Genomic DNA, 17,297 nt, shown 5'->3' with positions numbered 1-17,297 from the left:
AGATATTGAATAATAATATAAATAAATGTAAATAAATACATCTTGTGAAACAATTCATGTTAAATTGAATTTGAAATGAAGGGTAATTGTTATCTTCTAAGATCGTGCTTGTGTTTTACATGTTCTGTGAGGGATGGGCGCTCATCAGGCGTCATGCGTCTGATCAGGAAGCGCCTGTCTTACTCCGCTGCTTTCCTGTCTCACGTAGGGTGCTGCCGCGCTACTGAAACACTCTTGATGTGTGGGGTGAAACTTGTGACTGACTTCCGATCGCCTGAAATATTGCCTTCTTTCGACAGCACATCTGCCCGAGAGACGATGACATCTGGGGCTTTAGGACTTTCTGACCTTGGTCAAGAAGAGTTGGATTTCTCAGACTTGTTCTTGTACAATCCACCTGACGATTGTGATAAAGGTTTGTTTCATTTATATACGTATCTATATAATACATCCCTTACGACAATTCACTATGGTTTTTATATTGTAACCATGGTACTTTATGGCAAGTATGATTAATTATAATGATCGATAATGCTGCCATGGTTTGTTATGGCCATGAGTGAGGAACCAGTTTTTTTTACTGATTTATTTACCATAGTATTATTATGGCGTACTATGTTCCAAATACAATGCTCTTTGGTCATTCATTGATACACAGGGTGTCATATTACTACATGTAATCCAAGCTTAAAATACACACACACACACACACACACACACACACACAAATGTTTATCAACTTTCAAATGATCGACAGAAGCTCAAAAGTAGGGCGTGTGGATTTTTTAATATTCAGTTATACATCATGCAGTATGTAGGCTTATATATATGAATGATCCAAATGTGCTAATTTATAGTCTGTAACCACATAACCACATGTTAAACCGTGGTGAACTATGGAGGATAGTGGTAAAACCATGGTGGAGATACTATGGTACTACTGTCGGAAAATCTTTGTATAGTGTAATTAAACCATACCATCATAAACCATGGGTCATAAACCATGGTTCTTCTCTGCGCCAAAAACACATTGTTAAACATATGTCAGCAAACCATGGTAAAACCATGGTTAAGGCATTCAACAAAGTCAGCCTGACGGTACAGTTACCAAAATAATTGAACAGATTAAACATTGCTCTTGGTGTAGCTGGTAATACCCAGGAGAATAACCACTGTTAATGGGATGTCCCGCACTGACTACTCAGCTGTCAAGTACAGATGTTGTTGATAATCCTCTCCATTCAGTGGTCATCTCATAGGCCGTTGCTCTATTTTAGGAAAGCTATTTTAAGTCACAAAGTAATCAGTCCTTTGTGGATTTCTCAGAAATCAGAAAGAAATAGTGAAATGTCGATTGCAACATTGTTTTCTCGACCAAAAGACGAAATAAACTTCTAAATGTCTTCATCTTGTGATTCAGGGGCTCACCTACATAATGAGGACAAACCTCCATTACTGGTGGTGCACAATCTCTGTGCTGACATCTTCAGCTCTGACCCTCCGACCGCCATTCACACCCCTGTTGCTCATAATCTGCATGGGATGGGAGTTGAGTTCGACACCTTGGGGCTGACGTCCAGACCGGAGGCCATCCCTGCCCGTAGCCCCCTGATTAAGATAACTCCATCAGGGGACTCCCTCAGCTCACAGCCCCCGGAGCCCAGCCCCAGTTCCGAAGCACTGGGACCCTACAGGGAGCAGCGGTGTGTGAGCCCAGCCAGCAGCAACTCCTCCACAGGCTGGCCGGTGGAGGGATGCTCGCCCTCCGCCTCGCCCTGCGTCTCTCCCGGCAGCGGAGGATGCGGCATTGGGTTGTCCGCCTTGGAACTTTGTCCAGGTATCCAGGGCATCCCGGGCATCAAGGGCAACCCGGTTTCATCTGCCCACTCCTCCCCGGGAGCGTCCCCTCGCACCAGCATCACAGAAGAGACCTTTCTGATGCCTCAGCATCGAGCGGCCACGTGCCCTCTTACCCATCAGCGCTCCCGCTCGGCCTCACCAAAGGGAAAGCGTCCCTACGACCAGTACAACAGTCCCTGCTTGGGGGGCACTCCGGTCAAGCAACGCTCCCGTAGCCCCAGCCCCATCCCCAAAACCCAAGATCAGCATGAGTCCTACTACCTTTACCACCACCAGGTGCAGTCTGAGCCCCAGTCCCAGTCCCTTCCCCAGCCCCAGACCCAGTCCCAGACCCAGCACCAGTGCAGAGTCGCCTCTCCGTGCCTGGAGGAGATGCTGAGCAGCCGCAGCTCCAGTCTGCCCAGAGTGGCAGCCTCTAAGATAGCGGCAACCAGTGAGGAGAGCTGCATGTACGGACAGACTGAGAGACAGGACTGTGCATATGGAGAGGTCCAAGGATGGCATGCAGAGCAAGGCAGGGCGGGAGCAGAGGTTAAACCTAACACCCTCCATATTCACCCAAATGTTTGCCCCCCTCCATATGCACCCTGCCACGGACTATACAGGTTCGTTCTTAGCTCACATATTGTTTATTCGGTTATGCTGTGGATCAAATTTTGATGAGAGAAATGTTGTTGTCGTCTCCATCTCTTGTTGGGAAATTGTTTTGAAAACTGTCTTTATCAGAACACAATAAATTGTTAATTTTATAAAAATATATAAAAAATAAATATATGAATAAATAGTGATTCACAGCCAGTCGCATTGACATTCATCCATTCACCTTCCTTCATCACCTTCTCCAACTACTTCTAATTCTTCTGTGCTCTCCTCCCGTCCTGACGGACAGCGAGCCCCCGGTGGCCCCACTTGCACCTTTGGAGTGGCCCCTGCCCAGTTGCTCTGGTCCGTATGAGCTTCTGATCCAGCAGCAGCCCAGATCTCATCACAGAGCCCATTATGAAACGGAGGGCAGCCGGGGAGCCATCAAGACCCCCGTTGGGGGGCACCCAGAGGTTCAGGTAATGTCATTTTGACTAGTGTGTACACCTTCAGATGTCAGGTGATCTTCAGTGTGTACACGCTGCAGTGCGTATCTGAAGGTGTGCCGTCCACTTCCTGAAAGAGAAGTATAAAGAGAGACATACAAATAGACGGACTGACAGGTTTCCAGGTGCAAAAGATGTAGAGACAGGAGGACAGACTCCATGGTCAGGGAGCAAGAGGCAGAGTGGCGTACAGGTGGTATTTCCTGGATATATTGTGTCTCATTGTGCTTTTGTACAGCCCACACAAATGCAAATTGATCCAGTAGACGCTTGCCAGAATCCCTTCAACACTACTACTATTATTCACTAAGAGGAAACAATCATTAACAAAGTCAGGGACATAGGTGTAGGGTTTTTTTAGAGCTACCGTATGTCGTTTACAGGTAAAATGTTTGATTAAAAAAAAAAAAAGGAATGTATTAAGATTCAACACCGCTCTCTAATATCGAATACATTATGAAGCTTAGTTTACTAGTTGTTATATCATATACTTTCATATCGAACATTTAAAACAAAGACACTTTGTATTCAGCAAGAAGTGTCTTGCTGGTGTGCATGTGCCATTTTGCGACCCTGATAACTTTTTGGATTTTATCAAATTTTCCTATAACAGAGTCCAGAGTTGTTAATATATTTATATATTTATTTTATATATTAACCTTTTTTTTATTAAATGTTATTACGTATATCTACTTTTATTAGCACATTCTTACCCTGTTTTTAGCTTATTTCCATTTTTTAATGATTTTATGGTTTTACTTTTTAAATGCATTTTGACTGCTTGCTTAACTTTTATTGTTACTATCTGATGGCCCTCTTTTAATGTTAAAATATTATTGTTATTAATATTATAAGCAGTGATAGATAAGAAGTCAGCCATTCCTCATTTTGGGCATTTTGTGGAAGCTAATCTTCAGATGTGGTTATGCACATACTGATCAGGTTGTATCCATCCATCCATCCATCCATCCATCCGTCCGTCCGTCCATTCATCCATCCATCTATCCGTCCACCGACCAAACCACCGCCCACCCACCCCTCCAGCCACCCATTATTAACCCATTACACACCTTTAAAGTTCTCCTGACCCTTGTCTTTCAGCTGCTGGGGTACCGGGGAACGTCTTCCCTGGGTCTGCAGATCTTCATCGGGACGGCTGATGAGAGGAACCTGAAGCCCCACGCCTTCTACCAGGTTCACCGCATCACAGGGAAGACGGTCACCACGCCCAGCCTGGAGAGGATGTTCCACGGGACCAAAGTTCTGGAGATTCCACTGGAGCCCAAGAGCCACATGAGAGCGCTGTGAGTACAATGGAGGGGCTCTTCATTTTGGATGAGGGCTGGGTGGTGTTCCTTATTTCAGATGGATATACCGGTAAAAATTCCCTCAAAGGTGTGCATTTTTGCATGAACCACATTTTGTTGTGCTAGTTTGTGGATATACTGTATGCGGGATGACAAGGCCGCTGAAAGTGCAACTTTCCGAACGCCGTAGGTGTGTATTATCTTTTATCTTTTTACTTTGGCAGCATTGACTGCGCGGGCATCCTGAAGCTCAGGAACGCCGACATCGAACTGAGGAACGGTGAGACAGACATCGGCAGGAAGAACACACGCGTGTGTGTGGTGTTCCGTGTCCACGTCCCTCAGCCGGGAGGCAGCTTCGTCTCTCTGCAAGTAGCATCTCAGCCCATTGAGTGCTGTAAGTCCCGTGATCCCTAATGAGACATTTCACTCTAACCCGAGCAACATTCTCTTTCAATTCGCTTGTTTTTATTCCCGTTTGTTTTACACCTGATCTGTTTTCCAGAAATACATTTTGTCACATGTAGACGCCGCTCTCTTTATCTGTATAATTTTAGTTTAACATGGCCACGTTGAGGATTTGTTTACTAATGTATTTATAGGGTCATTCTGTCATCTGGTACATTTTGTCCCAGGAATCCCTACAGCCAGGTGCCTAGAACATCCCTCCCTTGGATTGCAAATACTGCAATTGTGCAAACTGTAAAAATGCACTGTCGATCAGTACAGTATGTAGATCCAAATGTGTTAAAATTCCAAGCAACCACGGTGCTGCTCCTCCTCTGTTCCCCCGCTCCTGCAGCCCAGCGCTCTGCCCAGGAGCTGCCCTCGGTGGAGAGGCAGGACCTGGACCGGTGCTCGGTGCTCGGAGGTCAGCAGCTGGTCCTGACCGGACAGAACTTCACGTCCGACTCCAGGGTGATATTTTCAGAGAAGACACAAGGTGAGGGAGCAAGGACTTTTGAATCGGTCATTTTAGAGCTTTTGTACACTGTGTGATTGCAGAGCTTTTAAATAACCAAGGTTTTTCGGTCTTGGCCTCCACTATATAAAGTGGGCGTCAGGTCATATACAGTTTATATATAGAACATATTATGTTCTTTATTATTGCTCATGTATTATTTTTGTATGTACCAAACAGCCCCTGGTGTGCTCGACAGCCTTATAAAATATATACATTGTATACATTACACAAGTACAATTAAAGCATCAATTATGTGTGCTGCTCCAACCGGGGAAAATAAATGACATTTGAAATAAATTATATTTAATTATATAATTATATAATCATAGCATAACCTTCGAATCGAATTCCTCATTTAGACCTAAATCCCACACTCAACCTAGAGTGTCACCCGTGAATAGTACTGGCATATTTGTTGGGGGGGATAAATATCATTTAAGAAAAAACAAGGACAAACATGTCCCTCATCACGCGGTGTTGCTGTCGTGCGGTTCTATTAATCACATCACAACAGGCATACTGTGCAGTCAGATGCTGTGTGTGTGAATCTGACCCGCTCCACTCTGTGTAGATAACACAAAAGTGCCCACTTTCACAAATGTCTCCCTGTCCCCTCCCCTTCCATTGAGATCAAAACAAAGTGTGTTTTTGACTCTTTACACCGTCATGTAAAAGGCGATGCGTTCACACGGTGGGGATAAGGCCCTGTTTACACCATGCGTCTCGGGTGATCCGATCACAAGTGGACGGCTCCAAGCACGCCTGGCGTTAGAATGCGTCTCCGCGAAAGAAATTAAAACAAAGTGTTTTTATTTCAGTTGTATTTGTTTTTCCTCCGTTTCCTACTTGAACAAAGACTTTCATTTCTGACGACGTTGACCGGCGAGTACGTACTTCCGCTCACGCATAGGACGCCAGCTGAGCAGGCAGCCCTTCAACGCGGCGAGACCCCCCCCCCAATGTGGTCTGAGCGTTCGGATCTCAATGCGCCGGCGCGTTGACACCCGTACTCAGAGCTGTCCACTTGCGATCGGATCACCCAAGACGCAACGCAAACGCCCCGGCGTCAGCAAGGGCCCGAGTTAGAAAAGCAAGCACGGTGAAGCCAAAGCGGGCGCAGGAAGGCTCACGGGGCTTGTTCGAATAGAAGCCTGACCCTGGGTCAAGAACAGGCGTTTTTTTGTGGAGAGTGCTTCCTCGTAATGACTTTTAAGGTCGTGTCTACCCCGTAATGTCATGGGGATCTCTTTAATCCAGTCGTGTCTGAAAATTGTACAAAGGATTTAAACAAGGTTCTGTGCAACAGGTACTTCCGCGGTTGTTGTTAGTCCTGCTACTAAATGCCCGCTTTGCATTTATTTGCATGCCGGCACGGCAACACCAGCTTTCACACAACCCCCCCCCCCCCCCGTCAAGCGCCAAACGGAGATGTAGTGAAACCATTATCGCAAACGCCACCTTCACGGAAAAACGCTTTTTTTTTTTTTCTCTTTCTTTTTTATTGCTGTCGACGCGGAGATCTCCCACCTTGTTTCTGCATTCGCTGCCTACGTGTAGACGTGGGGTGACAAGGTGGATTTGAAAGCCGTCGCGTACAGTCGTCGCTATGCAAAAGCTTCTGTTTAACAGGATGTGGTGAGACTGACTGATAGAGAAAGCAGAGGCTTTTTTTTTTTTTTTTTCCTCTCTCTGAGCGTGGGCAGTAAACAGCAGGTGAAAACAGAGTTAGAAAGGAAACACTAAGCCACACATGAAAGAGAAAACCGTTTTCCTCTCTGTGTGCAAAGGCCTTTCACGCATGAGGTTTTTTTTTGTTTTTTTTTCGTTTGTTGGTTTGTTTGTTTTTTTTAATCAAACCAGAGCGGATCCGAGTTGTTCTCCTTTAGATTGCATGGCTGTCTCACCAATAATGACATTTGAATAAATCTGTTTAATCATCACCGCTCATGGATTTAACTCTTTATTGCCGACAGATGGGCAGCAGATCTGGGAAGTGGAGTCCACGGTGGACCGAGACAAAACCAAACCTGTGAGTTTGCTTCTTGTCAACTGTGTTGACGCAGATATTTAAATTGTACCACGGACCACAAAACCTACGTATACTGACATATTTCCCTTTATATTCGGGAATATAATAAGGTATTGTACACATACCAGTGTTGGCTGAGGCAAAGATGAGTGTACCTTGTTTCTCTCAGCCCACGCAGCCAACATAGGACAAAAACAGGAAGTAATAAATACATTCAGACTGCATTTATCAAAATGACACGATACAAGTGACATTTTCTACGTAAGAAAATGTGATTCGTTTATTCTGTTGTTTACAAACGACCATGTCTTGCCTGCGCGTCCCGGCGCGCCGTGTGTAGACCATGCTGTTCGTCGAGGTGCCGCCGTATCGAGACCCGACCATCTACCATCCGGCCAAGGTCAACTTCTACGTGATCAACGGGAAGAAGAAACGCAGTCAACCCCAGCACTTCATCTACACGCCCCTGATAGGTGAGCATTCACTGACGCCTGGAGCTGAAATATACTTGAACCGCTCCGGATCAGGAGACTCTGGATAACACAGAAAAACCAACAGGTAAAAGTGTGTGTGTGTGTGTGTGTGTGTTTGTGCGTGCTAACTGTCTACTGAGGACATCGGCCTCACTGCATCAGTACCAAATAAATGAGGGTTTTAAGAGAAATTGCAAAATCAGAAGTGTCTTACAGTATGAAGTTTCCTGCGTCAACCTTTAACTGTCACTCCACAGCAAAGTACATCGATCATAGATCTGAACAGTCCCGTTGTGTCTGTTCTTCACAGCCATTAAAACGGAGCCACTCGACAGCTACACTTTGTACGGCTGTGACCCCTTCGGCATTTCGCCGAAATCCTTCCACGATCAGCCCGACCCGAACAGCCACTCGAGAGGCCTCAGCCTCTCCCCTCCGCCGCACCATCTGGCCAACCCAGACCACGGGATAATGCCCAAATACCTGGACGGCCCGTCACTCTTCTACTCTTCCAGAGTGAACAGCAGCCCGGTGCTCTACCACGCCCCGAACCAGCAGCACGGCTTCTCGGGGGACAACCTCGCCGGCGGCTTCCCGGCTCAGGGGCACGACGCCGGGCTGAAGCCTTTCCTCTACCCCTCCCTGGTGTCCCACCTGTCCGGCGGCCACTGCGCGAACACCGCAGGCTCCGTTTCCGAATTCGGGCGGGGGGGCGAGAACCACCAGGCGGCCGCGGCGTCGCTGTCTCAGGGAAACGATCTGTTTGCTGCCTGTCTGGTACCGAGGCACCAGGGTCATGCCACGTCAGTGGAGTCCCTGGGAAGCTCCCCGCCTCTGAAATACACTCAAAGGCAGAGTCATCCCGCGGCGAAGCCGGGGTCCATGGCAGCCCTGTGTGGTCAGCTCCTGTCCCCGAGGAGCCCAACTGCAGGCAGCCTGTGTGAGAAGCTGGAGGTCAAGCAAGAGAACCACAGCCAGGTCTATCTGGAGGATGGTGAGTGCATCCAGTGGGTTTCCGATCAATGACTTGAAGTCATTTCCAAAGGCGAGGCCTTCACTTTGTAGACGCGGGTCAAACCCATTTCACACACAAAGGCAAATTCAAAGTGCTTTTACGTGGGACGTAAAAGCAAGGAAGAATAAAAAGCACAGAAATAAAAACTTAAAAACAGATAACGACATTGAAGCGTCATCTGAAACCCAAACCCAACTTTGAACGAAGCGCTACAATGCAATAAAGTAAAACGCTTAAATGTCCACCTTTATATTTAGTGACAAATCAGTGCATTTTTGAACTGTCGTCCGCCTGGTGGTCTCAAGACAATTGCGTTCTCCATCAGTCACCGTTTCGCTTAGATCCCCGTCATTTACGTTGAGTTCATTCATGATTTGCCGTGATCTAGTCGTTTGAGTCACTGTTTTTAAATAGCGTCAAGGCCGACACCGTATTGAACCGTTGAGCAGAGACTCTGCACTCTGCTCTCAGCTCGGTCAGGTCACAGCGGTCACTGTATTGATCGCTGCAACAAAAGTCCAATACCACACAGCGCGACGTGTATAAATAACAAATAAACAAAAAATATATATTCCCCCTTATATTTGAGGATATAACAGGGCATTTTAACTATAATATCATGGGCTGCGACAGAGAAGATTATTTCCGCAACAAAGAATACTTCAGCCCAAAATAGGACAAAACAGGAAGTGTGTAACCAAACAAATGCAGAATCTGTGGCAGGAAGAGCAGCGTTGCCTTGTGCACGGCCCCCAGCTGCAGGCCTGGTGTGACCTCAAGGCTCTGGTTCTTGTGCTCGCTAAGCTCCTGATATTATTTCAAAGCAAATCAACTGAAATGCCCACTTTTATTTTATTTTTTTTAGATTAGTCCAATTAAATACGCCCTGATATATTTTGTAATGTTTTTGTCATTGGATGAATATAATTGTATGGCCCTCGTCTAAGCATCTTTATATATGAAAACAATGTACTACCTAGATGAACCAACACAAAATAGAAAATAAATAACAGATAAAAAGAATAACTCATCACTTGGGTCCACTAGTTATAGTGTAGTTAATACCGCCGTCTTGTGGTAATTCGACGTCATTGCTACATTCGTTGCATTTCCATGCGTTGAAGGTTGTGCTGCTCTGATCCAGAAAAGCCTCCTGCATACAGTACCTACAAACCTGCCCTGCTGCTTCAGCGCGTCTTTTTCTTTTCACCCACAAATACATTGATGTCCCTCCGAGTACATCTTTATCAAATCTACACAAAATAAGATTAACTCGAGATAATCCCTCAGATTGTAGTATTACAAAGTTCTTGTGTGCGGAGAGTGAAATGATTATTTATTAATTTTTTTTTTAAAAGGCAAATGACTCATCCCTCTTGTTTTTTTTTTTTTGTTTATTTTGTTTTTTTTTAGTGAATGACATCATACGAAGAGATATGAAAGCCCACAGCGGAGACGGGCCCTAGAAACTGGGCTCAGCACGTGCAGCCCGCGTAACGGGATGGTCCCTGGAGCTCGAGGAAAACAGTACGGACATTTCTGGAGCCCGATGACTAAAAAAAACCAAAAAAAAACGGTGATGCGGATTCTCCTGGTAAAGATGGATGTTAGAATTGTTGACGGGGGAATGGTTGCGTTTGTGGAAAGTCACAAGAAAGTAAAATGGAAACAGGAAAAGAAAATCCACAAACATAGCATCTGTCGGAAGTCTTAAAGATACCTACAGCGCCTTACATCTTCATTATACCTACATATCAGCCTCTTTGATTTTATCTCTGCATCTTATTGTGACTGTTCTCTCAAGCATGTTCCTAGATGTTTCAACACAGCCATTAAAACATGTACTGATAGATTAAAAAACTGAAGCAGAAAGCGTTGAAATTTTCCATGAGAGACTATTTGATGCAGTCGACGGACGCGGGAGTGAAATTGTCTCACCTTCTTGTCCGATCCCAATTCATTTACTTTCTGTCCCATCCTGCTCCCGTGACTTTTTCTCCTCGTGCCAATCGTGTCCCGTCCTGATCCGGACACTTCTAACCCGACCCCTGAGGAATGATTTCCCGCGTTGACTATTATAGAGCGTCATAGAATCAGATCGAAACACTATAGGCGGACGCTTACACATCACAAAGTGATGATGTTGAGTCATTTGCATCGGATACCCAGGTGAAAAGAGGGATAACCGATTTTCTGAGTTCATGTTCACGTCAAATACTCATACCGACCAAATACTCATATCGACCAAATACTCGTAGTGACCAAATACTCGTACTGACCTCGCTATACTGAATGGGCTGTGGAATTTCAAACAGCGTCCAGCACCATGAGTCACCTTCACAGAGGCTACTTTTGGAGAACAACCCCCGAGTTACAAGTATTAAAACAGTGTGCTACCTAACTATAAACGTATTTGGACTTTCCGATTCACTCCCACTCCCGAGGCTTCATTTCCCCACCGCAACATCGCCCAGATGACAACTTGCACGTGTGTGTGGTTTGACATCTTGCTGACAAAATGTGTCAAATGTGTATTTAAAAAATGTAGAACAAAGAAATTATTATTATTGGGGTTTTTTTTAATGAACGCCAATTCAAATATATGTTAACACAAATATATATGAGGAAAAAAAAAGTAAAACAATTAAGACAAGCAAAAATGCATCAAATAAAATGAACAGATGTAAATATTGTGCCACTAGGGGGGGGGGGTGCAACCCTCCACTGTGTAGTGATACCTGAAGCTGGACGCTAGGGGGCGACTTTCTCCAAGCCCCTCCCACCCATAGACGTAGAAAACGTAGACCGCCTCGTTTGGCCATTTGACGTGCGTCTGCGTGGTCGCCATATTGGAGCGGTCAGGGTCCGCCAGTAAAGCGCATACTGTACAATGTGGATCGAGAGACGCATCATTCTCCGCAGGACTTTACTGTCACTCGCTTGATTCCGAACCGATTTTCATGGGATTGTGTTTGTTATAGACGTGGAAATGAAGCACGATACCAGCCATTGATTGGAATTAAATTCAATTACTGGGGGTGGATCTAAACAGCTTCATGTCGAAACATGAAGCCTCTGAATAGCCACAGCTTCCTCTGGAGCGCGCAGGCTCCCTTCTATTTATAGGCAACATCAAGTGTAAATTATTTGCAGTTGCAGCTTTTGTGAGTTTCCCCGAAAATGTAGATTTCTATATTCTATGTTATTGTTACAAAGCCGCTTGTTATTGTATTAATAATGCAATCAATTTATAAATAAAAAGACTATTTTTGTTCCCCACAACATTGGTCTCAATCACTTGGCACGCTACAATGTATGTCGTATTGTATTGTGATATTATGTGATATTATTGCAGTGTAGTATTATTATATTTTAGTGTAGATTGTATTTTTGCGTTCTTATAATTATAGCATTGTATTGTATGTGTCGAGCGTCTAAAGTGAATTAATGACGATGAAAAAACATTTTTTTTTTAGATATTTGTGATTTGCAGCCTGCAGAAGCGGACTGATCTGATCCGTGCCTCGGGGCGTATGGATCAACTGACTGGATGTTCCTCTTAACTGGAGTTTGGGGAACAAAAAAAAAAAAAAAAGTCTTGTTGACCTTTATTAACTCATTGATTTCGTTAGAAACGCGCCCCCCTCCGTCCCGATCGGTGCCAAACTCGGCGAGTTCACGGTGGGTTTTGTAGAGCCGTCCGCGCCGCCTACCCTGACCGCTCCAATATGGCGGGCGCGCCGACACACGGCGTGATCTGGGCTCCGAGGCTCCGCGCCCCCGACGACGGAGGAGGAGGAGGAGGAAGCGGACGGATCGCCGACGCCTATTTCCGACCCGCTGCCCTCCCGCCCGCCGGTCTTCTGTCAGACGCTCCGATGTGTGTTTGGCGGCGAAGCGCCTCGTCTTCTTCGTGCGCGGATTGACGACGCGGAGGAGATAACGCGTTTGGCGGTGAGCGGGTTGTCGTCGCTGCATCCATTCGATGAGGTGAACGCGTCGTCGCGGCAACGTGTCGGTGGTCCCCGGATTATCCAGAACCGAGGCGGGCAACCACGTCGAACCCGTTTTCTTTATCATTACTATTTGGCCCCCTTCCGCCCGTGAACACTTGGAGTTGCGTGTTTGTTTTGCGAACAACGGTTACCATCGTCGTTATGAGGGTCGCAGTGCCGGAAGCCTGTTGTGAGTTGCTGTGTTTTCAGGGTCCTCGTCGTTGTTCTCCTTTGGCATTTCTCGGGCTCAGGGTGTGCGGAGCGGGACAACCGCAGAACCCACGGACGTGGTTGAGGTCTCGTGAGAACGGCAGGGCGCCTCGAGACCCCGTTTCCCACCGAGTCGTTTCGGGGGCCGGTGCCAAATCTGGAACCGGTCCTTCGCGTTTCAGCAGCCGAGGAACCGGTTCCGGGGTGGCGCCACCTCAGCCGGGGGCGGGGACAACAGACACGGTCCCATTGAGTCGTGTTAGGTATGTATTACAGTTTTCCAGGGTTCCGGAATCCGAGGTTCCCGAACCCGCGCTCTGGGATTATATGTGGGGGGGTGTTTCGAGCGGGGTGCGAGGGACTCTCGCCGACCGTGCCCGGCCAGATGTGACTGAAAATCACCAATTCTTCCTTTCACCGCTCTCCTTCGGCGGGGATGGGGATGGGGATGGGGATGGATGGGGGGGGCCCCGCGCCCGGCATCTCCGCTGCCGGGCCGGAGAGCGGAGCAAGGCCCCGGCGCTCCTGCTGCGCGATCGGCTGTGCCGCACGGTTGTTCCTCGTCGCGAAATCGGCCGGCCCCCTGAAACTAATACTTTCCACAAATTTCTGCTCCAAACGTAGATCGGCATTGAGCGAGCTCCAACGAAGGGACGTCTGACGCGTCCCGGCTCCAACGAGACCTCAACCAACGTCCGCGCGCGTGGCCCAGTGGCGTCCCTTACGGGGCCCCACCCCTCTGGCCTCTGCCTCTGCTGTCAGGTGTCGTGTCTCAGACGGCCATCAGAGTGATTTTTTTCAAAGGGGGTAGACTTTGTCGGTCACTCTCGTACTACAAGTCAGGTTTCCGTCTCGGGGCACTCATTCGCATTGGGAGGATTGCGCTGCGTCGACCGCATGGTGGTTGCTCCGTGAGATGAGCAACCGGGGAACGACGGTCCCGGGGAGCGCGACGCGGCATTCAGCGTAGACCGGAAAATCGTGCTGCATTTCAGAGAACCCGGAAAAGTGTAATACTTACCAGCACAACTAAACTGGTCCCCGTGTATTGCTGCCTGCAGCTATATATTTATTATTAGTATTATTAGTATTATTATTTTTGTTGTTGTAATTATATTGAAGATATATTCATGCTGCATTTTGACACAATTCTATAATTATGCAACTGATTTGAGATGCAAATCCTGGTTTAAATCGGGTGCAGTTTTTGCCTCAGCATCATCATGTCGGCGGAGTTGGACCTGTCTGCTCCAGAAGACCCGGAGTTCTCCTTCCTGGAGACCCTGCTGCGGTACGGGCTCTTCCTGGGGGCCATCTTCCAGCTCATCTGCATCCTGGCCGTAATCTTCCCCTTCTCCAAGGGACAGGAGCAGGTAGGGGTGGTGTAATTCCTGCCGCTAGGGGGTGTCTCAATCGATACGAAGCGATTACGGGGGCAGCTCCGGCGACGGGCCCCGCAGCAAACGGCGCCGTTACACCTTCATATTAAATTTACGGATTTCTCTGGGATTAAAATTTTTTGGAAATGTTTGTTATAATATAAGTGCACAACTCAACAAAATATATAAACATAGGTCTCGTCGCCTTTAGACATTTAAATGCGCAAAAACTTCCATAATGTACTGTGTCCGAGCTGGGGGATATATTGATGTAATATCAATATCGTGATATGAGACTAGATATCATCTGGGATATTGGTAGTAGCCTAATATTGTGATTAGTTAAACAAATGTTGGCTTCGTGTCATGAACTTTGTCGGCTGTTGTAGCTGTTCTATTCAAAGCCTCTATTTGCTTGCTCACTCGTTTAGAATTGCTTCTAAAACATTTCTTGTGTGTGTATTTTATGAAAACACCAATGATCATCGCCCAAGTACCGATGCATTCCTCAAAAAAATGTCGTGGGATTTGATTTTGTCAATCTTCGCCCTGGCCCCGTGCGCTTATTGTTTTTCAGTCGATTTGTTGATTTATTCACCGCTTTGTTTCAACAAAATCATATCAAATATGAAACTGTCACGGGTTCCAGAAATAAACACAAAGCAGGAACTACAATTATTTTTTTGTTACAATATAATAAGAGCATTTCTACGTACATGCTTCAATAGATGAGCACAGAAGGGGACCTGATGTTGGTTTCACTATCTTGCCATCCCTACCAAATACATTAGTTAGCTTTAAAACATAAAAATGTACATTATTGTTTCATCCACCCTTCACAAATGTGGCTATGGCTATCTAATTTTAAAAACACAAAAATAATAGTCCTATGGATGGCCATGAAGTGTTTTTTTTTTTTGTTTGTTTTTTCCACTTCACAACTTTTAATGATCATGAAAAATAGTGTATCATCAAAACCAATAGAATCCGCTTTCTAATCCTTTTTTGGGGTGGGGCTGAGCCCACTGCGGTTCAGAACAAGAGCCATCCCGGCGTTCTCAGAAACACTGCTGACGAAGGGTTGGCGGTGAAACGCTGTTGTGAAATGGCTGGATCGGGTCTCATTTGGTAAATTGGTCACTCCACTGGTAGCGAGAGATATCAATCCCAGCCGTGAATGACTGCAACAAAGTTTAAAAACCCGCATTCAGAAGCTTCCTGATACTGTCGTCAAATGTTTGCACTTAGGTGTCTGAAAAAGAATATAGATTAAAAAAAAAACACACAAAGGTCTTATGTCACTTTGTTACAGTCAAATAATTTACACAGCCAACGTCGTTTATTTTGAGCTGCATCTAACGCTCCCTGTGTTTTTTTTTTTTTGATGTTTTTGTTTTTTTTCTCCTCTGTAGGAAGAGGTGGAGTCCTCCGACGTAAAGGCGGCCGAACAGACGAAGAAATCCAAAGGCCCCCCGCCGCCCATTCGCCAGAAGTTAAAGAAAGAGGCCAAAAAGAAGCGATAGTCTGGCGCTGGCGCGTGCACTCCCGTGTCCGTCTGCGCTGATTTGGGTTAAAATCTTGTGGGTTTTTTTGGGGTTTTTTTTTATCGTTCATTTATCTCAAGAGTCCGCAACGGCGTGAAGGAGTATTGTGTAAGGATTCAGCAAAGAACATTTTACATTGCAAAGAAAAAATTCTCAATTTATCTTCCCATTCACCGAGCTCCACATACAGAGGTACAATGATAAAAGAAAATTGAAATGACCAATAATTACCAATCATTTTCTTGCAATTTAAGGTTGTTTACCCTTTTATACACGACAGAATCTTCCACAGTTCTCCTTTAATCTGTAATTCTGCCAAATATGATGACCCTGAAACTACCTTGAACGTCACAGTTCATTCACCCACAATAGCAAATGGTTGGTTTTTTGAATAAAAATTGCGCTTTGAATTGCGAACAACCAAACATTTGTGCATTTCTGTTGTTGTGAAAATGTCATTTCTGTTTGGTCAGTGAGTGACATTGTGCCGATTTCCCGTTTTCATCGTATTTCAGCCGCAGAATGAGTCCCACCGGCTCCGTGTGGTCACAGACTTGAAATATCAGAAGAATCCACTTTGTCATTGATCACATTCGTTGTTGTGGCACCGGCGCAGCTGATTAAACGAGGGCTCTCCTCTATCACAAAGGTTCTCAAGGTGGGCTCCGGGGACCCGCCGGGTGTCCTTTTGCAGTTTCCGGCGAGTCCCCGGTAAATGGTTGACAAGTTAAACTTCACCAGTGGGGTTGTACAATAATAGCATATGTGATCGTTTCACTGTCACCTAACTGTGGTGCAGGTAGTTATGGAGGTTTGGCTTAAATCATATCTAACAGTGTAAATCTTCTCAGATTGAGTCCCAGCGACGAAATCTTATCAAGTTGGGTATGTGGTCTAACGCATATCAAATTGAGGGTTCTTGATTCTTGATATTAAAAAAAAAAAAAAAAAAGGTTGAGGTTTTCAATATAGTAATGTAACATGCAGACTCATTTAAACTAATATAAAGGCTAGCAAGGGGTGGGTGGGTGGATGGGTTTTTTTTTTTTTTTGTTGTTGTTTTTGTTTTTTTTAACGTTCAGCATATTTTTATTGGTGGATGTGACGGAAGAAAAAAAAAAAATAACGTGGCCTCGAAGCATCACTTGACGCAAATTTCAATTTTCCACAAAAATGATAGAAAAAAAAATAAAATAAAATGAAATAAAAAAATCAAAAATAGAAGTATGTTAAAAAAAAAAAAAAAGGAAACGTAGTGAAAAGCCCATGGGGGGGGCGGGGGAGGGGGGGGGGCTGCGCGTCTACTACGGCTTCGTGGAAGCGGCGTCGCTCGGTCGCCCCCCAGCGGCGCAAAGCGCGCACCGCAGCCTCCGCACCGTGTTTGCGCTCCGACCGTGGGTTCGTCAGTGATGCATTGTGCGTGTGCCTCCCCT

At 45.9% G+C, this 17,297-nt stretch overlaps 2 protein-coding genes across 3 annotated transcripts; both read left to right on the top strand.

Moving 5' to 3' along the window:
• Positions 1–318: 318 nt before the first annotated feature.
• On the top strand, positions 319–13,036 carry nfatc2b (nuclear factor of activated T cells 2b; the record flags this gene model as incomplete). Its single annotated transcript, XM_080001030.1, has 10 exons — positions 319–415; positions 1,421–2,309; positions 2,750–2,921; positions 4,050–4,252; positions 4,480–4,652; positions 5,058–5,198; positions 7,193–7,248; positions 7,589–7,721; positions 8,032–8,715; positions 12,942–13,036. The coding sequence occupies 10 exons, from the start codon at positions 319–321 to the stop codon at positions 13,034–13,036; spliced, it is 2,643 nt and encodes an 880-aa protein (XP_079857156.1).
• manbal (mannosidase beta like) lies at positions 12,540–16,283 on the top strand. 2 transcript variants are annotated; one of them, XM_080000035.1, is made up of 3 exons: positions 12,540–12,690; positions 14,158–14,314; positions 15,733–16,283. In XM_080000035.1, the coding sequence occupies exons 2-3, from the start codon at positions 14,165–14,167 to the stop codon at positions 15,841–15,843; spliced, it is 261 nt and encodes an 86-aa protein (XP_079856161.1). In that variant the 5' UTR covers positions 12,540–12,690; positions 14,158–14,164; the 3' UTR covers positions 15,844–16,283. The 2 variants fall into 2 exon arrangements, with proteins under 2 accessions (XP_079856161.1, XP_079856160.1); XM_080000034.1 differs by having other exon boundaries at positions 14,146–14,314.
• The last annotated feature ends 1,014 nt before the right edge of the window (positions 16,284–17,297 follow it).

Source organism: Zeus faber (genome assembly GCF_960531495.2).
Source record: "Zeus faber genome assembly, chromosome: 5".
NCBI lineage: Eukaryota > Metazoa > Chordata > Actinopteri > Zeiformes > Zeidae > Zeus > Zeus faber.
This window is presented reverse-complemented; position numbering and strand designations above follow the sequence as displayed.

Excerpts from the sequence above, each read along its gene's own strand:
- manbal (XM_080000035.1), top strand. The coding sequence starts at position 14,165 with ATGTCGGCGGAGTTGGACCTGTCTGCTCCAGAAGACCCGGAGTTCTCC. Across the intron at positions 14,315-15,732 it reads TCTCCAAGGGACAGGAGCAG|GAAGAGGTGGAGTCCTCCGA; the intron begins GTAGGGGTGGTG and ends TCTCCTCTGTAG.